General features: G+C 28.4%; 1 protein-coding gene and 1 long non-coding RNA gene across 5 annotated transcripts; one reads left to right on the top strand and one right to left on the bottom strand.

Annotated features, from left to right (window-relative positions):
- Window positions 1–5,643: 5,643 nt before the first annotated feature.
- Window positions 5,644–9,489, bottom strand: LOC111030055 (histone H3-like centromeric protein CSE4). Its single transcript, XM_022309373.1, has 4 exons — window positions 9,243–9,489; window positions 9,002–9,180; window positions 8,710–8,909; window positions 5,644–6,142 (listed from the first exon to the last, which is right to left on the bottom strand). The coding sequence occupies exons 2-4, from the start codon at window positions 9,109–9,111 to the stop codon at window positions 5,793–5,795; spliced, it is 660 nt and encodes a 219-aa protein (XP_022165065.1). The 5' UTR covers window positions 9,112–9,180; window positions 9,243–9,489; the 3' UTR covers window positions 5,644–5,792.
- A 34-nt stretch (window positions 9,490–9,523) lies between these two features.
- On the top strand, window positions 9,524–12,204 carry LOC111030056. 4 transcript variants are annotated; one of them, XR_002604058.1, is made up of 8 exons: window positions 9,525–9,739; window positions 9,800–9,920; window positions 10,038–10,171; window positions 10,283–10,408; window positions 10,542–10,681; window positions 10,752–10,859; window positions 10,916–11,079; window positions 11,548–12,204. It is a non-coding gene; the product is annotated as an uncharacterized LOC111030056 (long non-coding RNA). The 4 variants fall into 4 exon arrangements; XR_002604059.1 differs by having other exon boundaries at window positions 9,525–9,920; window positions 11,548–11,806; window positions 11,873–12,204; XR_002604057.1 differs by having other exon boundaries at window positions 9,524–9,920; window positions 10,283–10,412.
- Window positions 12,205–12,918: the final 714 nt, after the last annotated feature.

Here is a 12,918-nt window from a genome sequence, read left to right as displayed (position 1 = left end):
TAATGTGTTGGAGCTAATAGTGGGTACTTAAATATTTTATGTTAATTTCATAATTGACTTAGATTTGAAGAAACTCAAAATCATAGTATAATAATCTAAAGAAAAATGAACCACTGTTCACTACGAATCTTATTATTTTAAAATTAATTCAATGAAGGAATTGCCTGTAACCATCATAGTTTAAATATCATAACTCATAAGATACATATAAATTATAATATACCAATTTGATTTTTATGCGTTAAAAAATTTTAAAATGCCCTTAAGAAATATTTAAGACTCAAAAGTTCCAAGAAAATAGACTTAAAATAATAATAGTATATTGTTTTTGATAGTTAATATTATATAATTATTAATTAGGTAGGTACCTATTATTGAAACAAAATAATATATTAAATTGTTTTTTATAAAAAAAAAATGTATTAATCGGTCTGAATTAATAACAGTTAGCCATTATTATAATGAATACTAGACATATTATTTTAAATCCACATTACGTCATGTCGGTATGTCAAGTGACAAAAATAAAAAAAAAGATATTTTTTCATCATAATAATACTATACTTAGAAAAGAGCAAATAAAATCTAAAAACCGAAAAAATGCCTTAAATTAGTATTTACTTAAAACACATTCAAATTGCAGCTTGAAAAGCATTAAGTATGTCAGGCAATCCCAAGCAATATGCAAATATGCATTTAATCCATGCCCGGCTTATAAAAAAATGTTGCTTTTGAAAAATTAGAATGTATAAAAAAAATTATGTAGTAGGTACTACTGATACTCTAATATAATATAATAAATTATGTGTAAACAAATTAAATAAAAGTATTCTTTTTTTCTTCCATAATCTTAATAAATCATTATAAGCTAAATTTATTTATATATATATATATATATATATAGAAAGGTTCAAAAAAGTTAATTTAGTGTAAGCAACAATATAATAGTACTAGGACAATCATTAATTATAAGACATCTAACGAAACTTCACTTGTCGTAAATAAAATTAGTGTTTTCGGCAAAGGTGTTTATCTTGAAAAGAGTTGTTTTAATGTAAAATATTAACTATGAGCAATACAGCGTAACATCTAGTATCTACATCATATCGTATTATTATATTAAGGTCAGTTTTTTGTTTAAAAATTAGATAACTTAAACAGTTAAACGGCTTGTGACGGCAAGTGATTTGCAATTTTAGCTGAAGCCGTTTATTAGAATTATTTCCAGAAGTAAAAAAAACATAACATACTTTTATAATATTGTATAATTTAGAAGAAATTAAAGAGCTTAAGAGTAGGTATATTGTGTATACAAGGATTAGTGAGTAAGTTATATCATGAGTATTACAGTTTATAATATTGTTGTTCATATCTAGCTTAAATATTTTAATATCGTAAAAAGCAAACAGATAAACACAGATACCTGGACATTATTCTTAGCTCTAAGTTTAAATGTCTGATAATACGTCAATTCACTATAATATTAAAACTAACAATAGGGAATTAGTTTTGATGAGCCCAAATTTGGTATGTTATTTACGATGGTTATAAACATAACGATTAACTTAATAAACTTCAATTATGTGGTACAATAAGAACTTACGTATCACGGAGGTACAGTATTTGTCATTTGAGTATTTCATAATAGTTCCTTATACACTCTCACATTAATATTTCATTTATTTACAAGTATAAATGAATATAAGTAATATTATAAATAAAAACAATGAATTAATAAGAAACTTAAGTATTATAATTATTTAAAAATTGCCGATGTTGCAAACGGTACTTGAAAGTTAACGATGTCGAATATTTCATATAATATTATGTCAATTGTGGATATTATTAAGTAAAACACATATAGACTAAGTAGGTACCACTACGAATCACGTCATATTCTGATATTCGTTGCTTAGATTTCAGTTGTCGGAAAATGAAATTTACAATTGTGTACAATATGTAATGTACAATACAATGTAGGTTCATAATATGGAATTAGAAAATTATTGCACTAAGACATTTTTAGTATGATTGGTTCGGATGAGCGCATAGATTATATAATTATTTTATGTAAAACAAAAATAAGTTTAGGTAGGTAAACGCATTTCAAAAACGTAACATCATGGTAAACTTACATTTAAACCTTTGATTCTAACGTTATAACTTATAACTATTAGTCCAGTTAAGTTTGATAGTTTTGTCAATATCAACTTCTTCAAACATACCTATTTTATAGTTACATATTATATTGATTGTTACAACAATTAACTCATCACTGGATGTTATTTTTTATTAAAAAGATACCCCTTAGGCTTTAATCGTTGTCTCTGTCGTTGTCAAACGCATGCTAGTCGCGAGTGTGCTTAAAGTTTACTTAAATTTAAAATTGACTCGAACTGAAGTAAAGTTGTTTCATTAAATTGCCTACCATAAAATATAATATCATACTAAGCTAATAATAATTATTATAAATGATGTACTTATTTTATTATTACTCTTTAATTATGTCGTAATAGTATACATGCATTATTATTATTAAAATAAAATTGTCAATAGTTGTAAAAATGTAGTTTTCGAACGTCACAGTCTATCGGTATAGCTAGATAGGTACCTAGATACCTTATCTAAGTACCTGCTACACATAATATAGCGTTTTTCAATTTTTCCCACTTTATAAATCGCTGACACCTACCACTTTTAAATTCTGAGCGGAGCGATGAATGTATTGATTTTACATCAATGTGTGTATTTTATTTTTTTTTAGGACTGTCATACTTTTTGGGACATTAAGAGTGCTTCGATTTTCTTCAACTGCATTAAATGGTATTTTCTGGTAGGAAAGTGAATCTAGTTGGTACTTTGGGGGGGTAAAAAGTAAAGAATTCCAGAGTTTTTGCTAGTGGGAATTAAAAAAAAGTGTAGCGTAAATCCACAATATTTCTTTATAACAGTTTGAATTTAAAATTTTAACAAAATTTGTAAAATTCACAAAAATTGTTTTGAGTTGGAAAAATTCAATAGAAGTTTGTGTACCTATTCAGGAAAAAATAAATTTCTACCTGAATGTAAAATTAAATTTTTATAAGCGTTTAGAGTTGAAATTTTTTACAACATTAGATATTCACCGATTTTTCATACAGAGATTTTCATATTTTGTTGTAATTCAAAAACAAATAACTGTAAATATTTGAAATTTACACAATATGTTTATTATATTAATTCATGTACTTGATATAGATTTCAAAATATTTTGACTCGTTTTGAACTGTTTACGAATATTTTCAATTTTCAATTTTTTTAGTTTTGTTTTCTAAATATATCAACAAAATTTTATTTATTGGGTCAAAACGCTTGAAAATTTAATACAAGGCTCCTAATATAATATTGTCACAATATTAGTTATATATAATTACTTCGCGGTGAAAGTGTGGATAAAATTGACGGTTTATTTTTACTTGTAGACTAGGCCTTAAAGACACTGGACTGAATATGATACCATTAATACCTATAGTTAGTTCAGTTCTTAACGAGGATATCACAATAAAAAAATCGCGTCATGTGTGATAGGTAGGTACCTCATGCATTTAAACGGACTTCAATATTCCAATGTTGTCGTTTTTTAAGTGAAGGCGGTGAGGACATTTTCACACAATTCCCTGTTTAATAAATAAATTACATTGTATATTGTTAAGTGTTTTTATACGTTTACCTTATTGTCTTGTCTATACGGCTCACTCTTTAAGCTCTAATAATACATACATAAAGTAAATATCTATGAAAATATGAAATAGTATGAGAACTCTTAATATTGTGTATTGCATGTTCATTACTCACCCAGTTTGAAATGCTAGAATCCTCGTTTCTTTTTAATTTCTCAGTTTATATTACTTAGTTATAAAGACTAGTTATTAATAAGACTATATTATAATATTTATTACTAGGTATTTTCAATGTATTTTCAATAACGTGTATTTTAATAAGACAGTTAAAAACTGTATCGAGGTGTTATAAAGTTATTTTTTTACTATGATGATGTATATAGATATAATCATGTTCATGGAAGTAATAAAATACAAATTTCACTAAGTTTCAGAGTTTTTATACTTTATGCACTAAGGATAATTTTATAAGAGTCTGGAATCTCTCCAGATTACCGTCACCCTCGGAGCTAAATAAATGTGTATTTAGTTATAAAGTTACACCGAACAAACTATTTTTATTCATTCAACATTTAATTTGTGTCTATTTAAATTTTAAATTCTCGGGATAATATTCAACTTCAGAATATATTAAGTAAAAACTTAAGAAATTATAACGATAACATTTTTGGACTAGTTTAAATATCTCATACGAAAAAAATAGTTCTAAAAAGAATATTTTCTTTTGTGCAACTAAAAATTAATTAGTCCTTAGTAAAATTAATGCCTTATACTAATTAGTAAATAATATTAGTACAATCACCCAAAGCTATGAACTATATTTATACCATCTTGAATTATAGATTCTGCTTAGGTACCTACATAATATAATGGGTGTTACAACTAATATCAGGTTGTAACAAGTATTTTTTGATACTGCATAAATGTATAAAATAATATCTTCTACGTATTCATTTATTATTATAATTTATAGTTAGATATATCTATTCCATTATTACAACTACTTGTATATGTCCACCATACTTACTATATTAATTATCCGGTTCCTGATAAGTACCTATATTCAAAATATTAATGTTAAAACTAATGAAATAATATAAAAAAATATTCATTTGTCCTTGTGTGAGAAAATATAATTACCAACGGCAACATCTCTGATTTCTTCGCATGTCTTCCGGCATATTGTGTAATTTTGACTTATCAAAACATAAAAAGTGTTTCATTACGTTAATAATCGGAAGCATGTAATTATAAATGAAGAGGAAAATTATAATATTTTAAAATAATAAAACTGTATTAGATTCATAATCATAGTGACCCACGACATAGGTACCTATAATGTATAATATAATGTAAATATATAATAGCATCAACGTTGAACAATAAAAATCACAACCACGTCATAATGACAAAAAAAAATGCAAAATAAAAATAACCTTATATCTTGAATCGCTATCAGTGACAGTTGTCGTTAAACTGTTTCAAAAATAAAATTATTACTTCTTACAAAATATTATAAAAACGTATTTAGATACATTTTTAGCTGTCCAATATATCAGTATAAATTTAATATCATATTTCCAATATCTGCAAACAATCTTTTAGATATTACTAGGTATGCTGCATGATATTATTTATGCCATTTATGATCATTTGATATCCATAATATCTGGTGACTTTCTTCGTCATCAAAGCGAAGGGGCTTTAATACACCTGCATTCGTTAGTATACCCATCCAGTAGGTACTAGGTAGGAACTCATCGTCATACGTTGAAACTGCAAAATTTCAGCCTGCAGGTGATAATTCAATCATTCCATGGATTTTATAGAAAAAAATTCATAATATTATGCCATCAAAATAATTTAATTACAATGGTCAATGACTAATGAGAAATATTAATAATTATTATTAAAAGGGTAACAATATAGTAAAGGCTTCTTTAGATTTGTATATTTAAAATCTATAAAATATGAACTACCTATATATATATATATCATGTATATTAATTTGATATGATATTGTTCTTGCAGTTTCATATATCATTACGTCGAAAGTCTGAGTTTATTAATAATATTAATTGGTCGCCCTGATAAAGGCCATTTTAAGAAGGATAGATTTGTTTAAATTCAACTTTAAGCACATTCTCCACGGATACGACGGGCCAATTGGATATCTTTGGGCATGATGGCCACTCGTTTAGCGTGGATGGCGCAAAGATTGGTGTCTTCGAAGAGACCAACCAAGTAGGCCGCTGGAAGGGCAATTTGTTCTTGGAACAGTTCAGTGCTTTTTTGGTAACGATGGATCTCACGGAAGGCGACAGTTCCCGGACGGTATCGATACGGTTTTTTCACTCCTCCTGTGGCGGGTGTACTCTTACGGGCAGCTTTGGTGGCCAACTGTTTCCTGAGAGCCTTTCCTCCGGTCGACTTGCGGGCTGTTTGCTTGGTAGCGCCATACTGGATAATGTATTTTGTTGAAACTAAAAATGATTTTGAATCACGAATTATCTGTTGACGAAATGGATACTTAATGAACCCTGTTGAGTCAAACGTCCCTTATTTATATGGTTTTCGGAGGGTGAGCAAACGTCTTATTGGACCGAGGGGTGTGGCCTCGCGCACCCCTCGGTGAAGGGTCTGTGGGATCGACGTCATAAATACGGCCTTACCGATCGATAAGTTATCATTCATCTCTCAACAAGTCTCGTCTTAATTACAAGTACCACTTTGTCAGCAACAAGTTATCATGACCGGACGTGGCAAAGGAGGAAAAGGTATGGGAAAAGGAGGTGCAAAACGGCATCGTAAAGTGCTCCGGGACAACATCCAAGGAATTACTAAGCCTGCCATCCGTCGTTTGGCTCGCCGAGGAGGAGTGAAACGGATTTCCGGATTGATCTACTAAGAGACCCGTGGAGTGTTGAAGGTTTTTCTGGAAAACGTGATCCGTGATGCAGTCACTTATACCGAACACGCCAAGAGGAAGACCGTCACAGCCAGGGACGGATTGGAACTTCGGACCAGCCCGGGAATATACCATTTTACCGGCCCACTATTTGTTGGGTGGTTTGGGGTGGGGGAGGGGGGTGATTTAGTGAGGTTTGTATAGGCAGATATAAGATACCTAGTTGTTATCAGATGTAATTTATAAATGAAAATCACTTTTCCTTTTTTTTTAAAGAGAACTCTCTTTTTGCAATTCTTTTATAATTTTATCTGAATAATAGTGTTTAATTTCTGTTTTTCCATGGCCATTAACATGAATGCTTCTAGTTTTGGATCCGCAAGTTGACTACGAAGTCTTGACTTAATGTTTTTTAAGAAAGAAAAAGATCTTTCATATGATATTTGGGTTGATGGTAGATTAAGTACATATTTGTGTGCTAAAAATGAAATAAAAAAAATGATGTAAGGCTCTTAGAAGCCCTTGCTTCTAAAAGTAGTTTTTTTTTATCGAATTTTTTCAACTCCTCCTTTTTTATTGCAGTCTGATCCATCCATTTCCATTTTATTTTATAATTCACAACTTTTAGGTACTATTGTAATATAAAATATTTTATCAAATATTCCTAGTTAAGCACTTAGTAATTAAATTGTAAAATTAACCAAATTATGAACTGCTGACTGCCGAGTGCTGATAAGTGCTGAGGTTTTGAATGATGATTGATATTTTATATAAATAATATAATTTATAAATAAAAAATAAAAATATTCCTATTTAACGACTTGCATCATTCAAAGCCGTCATTACCCGCAACCCGCCGGCCCATCTGATCGACGACAACTCGAAGAACCAATTATTTTACTGTCCACGGAGGTTGATTTTTTGTATAGTTATTGTTATTTCTTATTGATAATTAATATTATTATTCAGTTCGGTTGTAGACATTATATTATTACAATTTACAACGCGTTACGTTATAATATTATAGACTGTTATTACGTAATATCACTAATATCATTGATTATAGAATGAATAATTTAAAATCAACGGTAATATTTATTAGGTTATATTTAAGTCTACTTTTCTGCTATTTACTTAGTACGCGGCCCATCGGGGATTTCCCGATTTCCCTATGGCCCAATCCGTCCCTGGTCACAGCTATGGATGTCGTCTACGCTCTCAGACGCCAAGGCCGCACACTGTACGGATTCGGTGGATAAATCAACAACGGATTGATAATTTACTCGTTTACTATTTCACTACTTAAAAAAAAAAAATTTTTCATCAAAATGGTCCTTTTCAGGGCCATTAAATCAGTAAACCATATTATGTAAGTACTAAATAATGATAGCTTAACAACTATATATTTTTTTTGAGTACCCAAGCCATATTTTTTTTTTTACTTGGACGGGAGACGACACAAAACTAATTGCCAATTTTAGCACCGGATATATAAGAACGATAATACGATAGGTATAATAAATAATAAAAATCAATAAATTACTTAATTAATATACTCAATATATCATTGTTTTTCTATAGCCAAGGAAACGGCATAAGTATAGGTTATATGATATAGATACACACAAACTGTACAAACTATTATTATAATTGAGTAATTTGAATTATGATATTTAAATGAGTGTAAATAATAAACAAAGATAAGACAAAGGTTATTATTTAGTACCATAGAAACCATAGTCTCCCGACGGACAATAATCTTTTTTTTCTCATACCCTCTGTAAAGCAGTTTTACTAAGATAATATATTTCTTTGGTAAAATCTTCATTCATAAAATACCAAAATATTATTTAACTACATGAATAAAACTAATAATAAAATAACTATGAAAGGATATTGGTACAAATATACTATTAGCCAAGCTTAATCACTCCGTTAATATCAATAATAAAAAAGATCAATATTTGTGATTGTGAACCAACATTTAATAAACAGCTTAATATCTCTCGAGATATTAACATTATTAACATTACTATTATAATATTTATTTTTGTATGATTTTCCGTAATTATTTGTTTTGCTTAATAAATTATAAATAATTATTATTAACCAAATGTATGATACAGATTTTGAACTACTTACAAACTTGCTGGTGTTTGAAATATTGTAGTGGATGACTCGTTTCATCTAATTGAAGTTCACCAAGCTGTAAAAGATTTCTTGGGGTAAGAAGATAATACACCAACTTTCTATGTTTCACCATTCTTTCAACAGCTTGTAGAAATGTATATTCAAAAGCACATTCTGGATTTCTGATTTTTATGGTCAATAATTTATATAATCTACATTTAATGTTTACACATAAATAACATTAGCAATACTCAAGCATATCATCTTTCAAATAAATAATCAAGTAACTATTGCTTCAACATACAACATTTTTGCTGGGCAAGAGTAGGCAGTATGCTGAACACATCCTTCACCAACACATGATTGCCTAACTGGATGGTTGTGAAGTCTTCTTAAAAGACATTTTGTCTCCATAACTTTTTCATCCAGAAATTAATGAATAAGAACTAGGCTTATTGCCAACATGCCGAAATTTAATATTCTCTTTAAAAAGTAATTTTTAATTAGTAATTATTTATTTATTTGGTTTTAAATGTGTAATTTACCATCTACAATAACGTCATAGTTGCATTCTACTGCTTCTTGAACTTCCATAACAGGTGGTGGTAGGGCATAATTGTGGTCTAGATTGACTCTCTCTATTTTTTAATAATCATATTACTTGTATAGAAACGGTAAAAAAATAGTTATAAAAATTATTAATAAATTAGAATATTTTTTAGCAGTTTGCCGATAATTGTGATTATTTTGTTAAATACTTGTTGGTTTTCAGCGTTGGTTTCACTGTCTACCACTTGAGATATTGTTAATATATTTAATTGCTTATCATTTATCTGACAACCACTTATATAGGTACCTATAATACCTATACAATAATTTATTGCACCTTTCTCCAGTACCTAGTCAATAATGAAATTAATAAGTGATAACAAGATACACAAATTTGGTTTGTCTTGACAATTATATGTTTAAACTTTATTAATTTGACAATTTGTCAATTTTCTGTTATTCGGCTTGTAATGGATGATTCGAATAATCGTTGGTTAGTTATTATGACTATACAACAATTCTGTGACATACCTAATATTTTCCTCTTCGCCAGACGACAGTGAAAATGGCAGCAATAAATTTAATTACGTACAGAGTGTAGAAACCAAAACTGCAGTACCTCAGTTTCAGAATTATGTTGAAATTATCATACCACAATTCAAACTTCACTTCAGGTTAGAAGTCTTTTAAGTTTTGAATATTACAATATTCTATTACTTTTACCAGATATGAGTAACTACAGATAAGTTGTAAAGATTCTACATTAAATCAATAATTGTATTATTTTTTAGAATGCTTCTTACAACATTTTAAATTGAATCAACTCTAATTGCTCCAAACAACCAAGCGGGATTAGAAATCTTTTTTACTAAATAAACAATTTTTTAATTGCAATTTGGAAAATGGCTACTCCTGACTTTTACAGGTACTTTTTTTAAACATACATAAAATTATTGTTACATGTTATACTATTGTATTATTTATTAAATATTTATTCTTAGCTCTATCTACTTTAATATACTTAATAACATTTTAGATTGTACCTATATCAATTTGGAGTCTCAACAATCACTACAGCCTGATTAGAACTACTCCCGCTCAAAACAGTTTTTGTTATATCATACATTAATATACTGTATTCAAAGATAATCAGACAACACATGTAGGTATAGAGTCCTCTTAGTTGTTATTATTCTGTATTTCTGTGTAGAATGATGATTCATCTATTATCATTTTGTTCTAATTTTTACTTGGTATATTTCTTATTGTAGTTATTGTTTTATGGTTCATTTTAGGTCGATCAATTATTGATTATAAATGCCACCCAGTATTCAGCCAATCGATGGCTAATGCATTCATTATTCAAAATCAATCACAGATATAACCTATAAAGCATTGATTTTATAATAATATATTATAAAATCAATGGTAATAGGTAAGATGCCAATAAAAAATAGTAATCTTCAATAATTTTACATGAACTAATTGTATTTTAATTACTCCAGAACGAAAATGTAGTCTAAACATGGATCTTGATCAAGATCAAATTATATGACGTTTGCCATCTACTTCAGCATCAGTTTCTACGGTTTAATCTGAAAAATGAATTTATGGTAATAATTATTTCATTATTGTTGATTAAAATCCCATGATATTTATTTTTTAATAGAAACACCTATACACATTAAGCAAAAAAGAAAGTGTTTTGTTGGAAATATCAAAATTTTGGATCTAGAAAATTAAAACGTTACCTTCAAAAGGAATAATATACAAATTAATATTGGCTCAAAAAAATAAAATTAAGAATTTGAACGAAGCCGTTCGATGGCTAAGGTAATAAATATATTATCTCTCCTAGAAACTCTGTTCAAGTACTTGAAAGATAATAATTTAATGACTGTTAATTATGGTTAATTATATTTACTTATACTCTGTCTCAAAAGAGAACAATCATTCGGCTGACCGATTTACGTCAGTGCTTTGCATCTCCCAATTCCCACTGGTGTTAGCATTATGGTGTGGTTCTAAGGGCCTCAATTGCAATCATTCACGATGGGCAAAAGTGATTATTCTCTTTTGAGATAAAATATAGTTTTTGTAAGCCTTATAACTGCATAGTACCTCACTTATGGTTATTGCCACTGTCTTATAATATACCTATGCGAGTATAGCACTGGTTATTTTGCTATGATGTTGGTTTAGGCTGATACTGTGTTTTTGTTGAATAATTAAAATTTGTTAAACATAATATGAAACAAAAAGTAATTTGTTCTATATAATAAATTGTTATTTAAATTTCAGTTGAGATAATGGATTACATGAATAGTATATTAATGATCAAGATGCTCCATTAGAGACTTCATTAAGGGCAACAGCTCCAAAACGTAAAATCTATAAAGCACAGAACTCAGAAGTATTTTCCAGAATACAGATAAATAAGTGCAAGGGTTGGTTCCCTGAAGTTGCTACAACGTTCCACTCTTAGCAATGCCACAATAATGGATTAGTTGATGTCATAAAAAGTAGTTTTCCAGATTCAAATATTGCTCAAGATTAAACTGTAAAGAACTAAAATGGATTTTATTATTACAACTGCTTTGCATCATAAAAATGTTGTTTTTTCTAGAATACTTGAAAATACTAAAACAGTACAATTTAGTAGATGACTAGTATAAGGGATAATCAAAACATCTTGCTTTACCTGAGTACACTCAAGTAATAATTATTGTTTAAAACAAATACATAATTTAAAAATTGTTATTGTTAATCACTTATTACTTTTATTTACATTAATTAATTTTTATTAAGTATTTTAATGGTTTGTTTGATAATAAGTCAGGGAAAATAGAGTACATTTTGGGATTTATAACATGAAGTGTATAATTCTAAAAAAAAAAACTAAGAACCACCATTACCTTGAGAGTTGAAATTATAAGTACTTCACTGATATCTACCTATCACAGATACTTGTATCTTTTGAATATATTTAAAATGCACTGAACAATCCTTTTAACAATACTTTTTCCTGCAATTAGTTCTACTAAAATGTATTAAGTATATCTGTTGTATAACATTATTTTCACCTCGGAATTGTATTAATGAAAATTATTAATTTTATATTCAACTTATTGTAATAGATTTAATCAATAATGTTTTATTGTATGTTATATGTGGTTTCTTGTAATAATTAATAAGACATAGTAACTATGCTAATAATATGATTTATTAAAAGCATTAATACTTGACATACGAGTGTTTACTAACTAATTGAGTGGTGTGTATATTTGATGTATCTTTTAGATTATGTATATCACATTATAGTATCAATTATGTGCAATGCAAAACATTAACATCTATATTGACAAAAAACTTAACTTTTCAAAATATATTCAAGGTATCAAAAAGAAATTATAGCATCAAAATTCTCACTTTTTCCCCAACTTTACCACAAAAGTCATATTCCCGTCAAAACCAAAATGTATATGTATAAAACCTACATAAGGCCAATCCTATTGTATACCGCACCATCTTGGATTCAAAAATTTCAATAACCAACTTGAGAAAACAAGAATCGCTTCAAAGCAAACTTGGTATGTCAATAACATTGATAGTTGCCACTCTTCATTTGTTCCCACTCTTGAAGATGAAATTGCTAGCTAACCCTTAATACTG

The sequence above is a fragment of the Myzus persicae genome, unplaced genomic scaffold, assembly GCF_001856785.1.
Source record: "Myzus persicae strain clone G006 unplaced genomic scaffold, MPER_G0061.0, whole genome shotgun sequence".
NCBI classification, from domain to species: Eukaryota; Metazoa; Arthropoda; class Insecta; order Hemiptera; family Aphididae; genus Myzus; species Myzus persicae.
Note: the sequence above shows the minus strand (reverse complement) of the source record. Positions and strands in the feature narration are given on the sequence as shown.

What these genes read in the sequence shown, in the direction of transcription:
- LOC111030055 (XM_022309373.1), bottom strand. Translation starts at nt 9,111, where the DNA reads ATGGAGACAAAATGTCTTTTAAGAAGACTTCACAACCATCCAGTTAGG. An exon ending in TCTTGCCCAGCAAAAATGTT is followed by an intron (nt 8,910 to 9,001) that starts GTATGTTGAAGC and finishes CATTAAATGTAG; the next exon opens with ATTATATAAATTATTGACCA. An exon ending in TTTCAAACACCAGCAAGTTT is followed by an intron (nt 6,143 to 8,709) that starts GTAAGTAGTTCA and finishes AATCATTTTTAG; the next exon opens with TTTCAACAAAATACATTATC.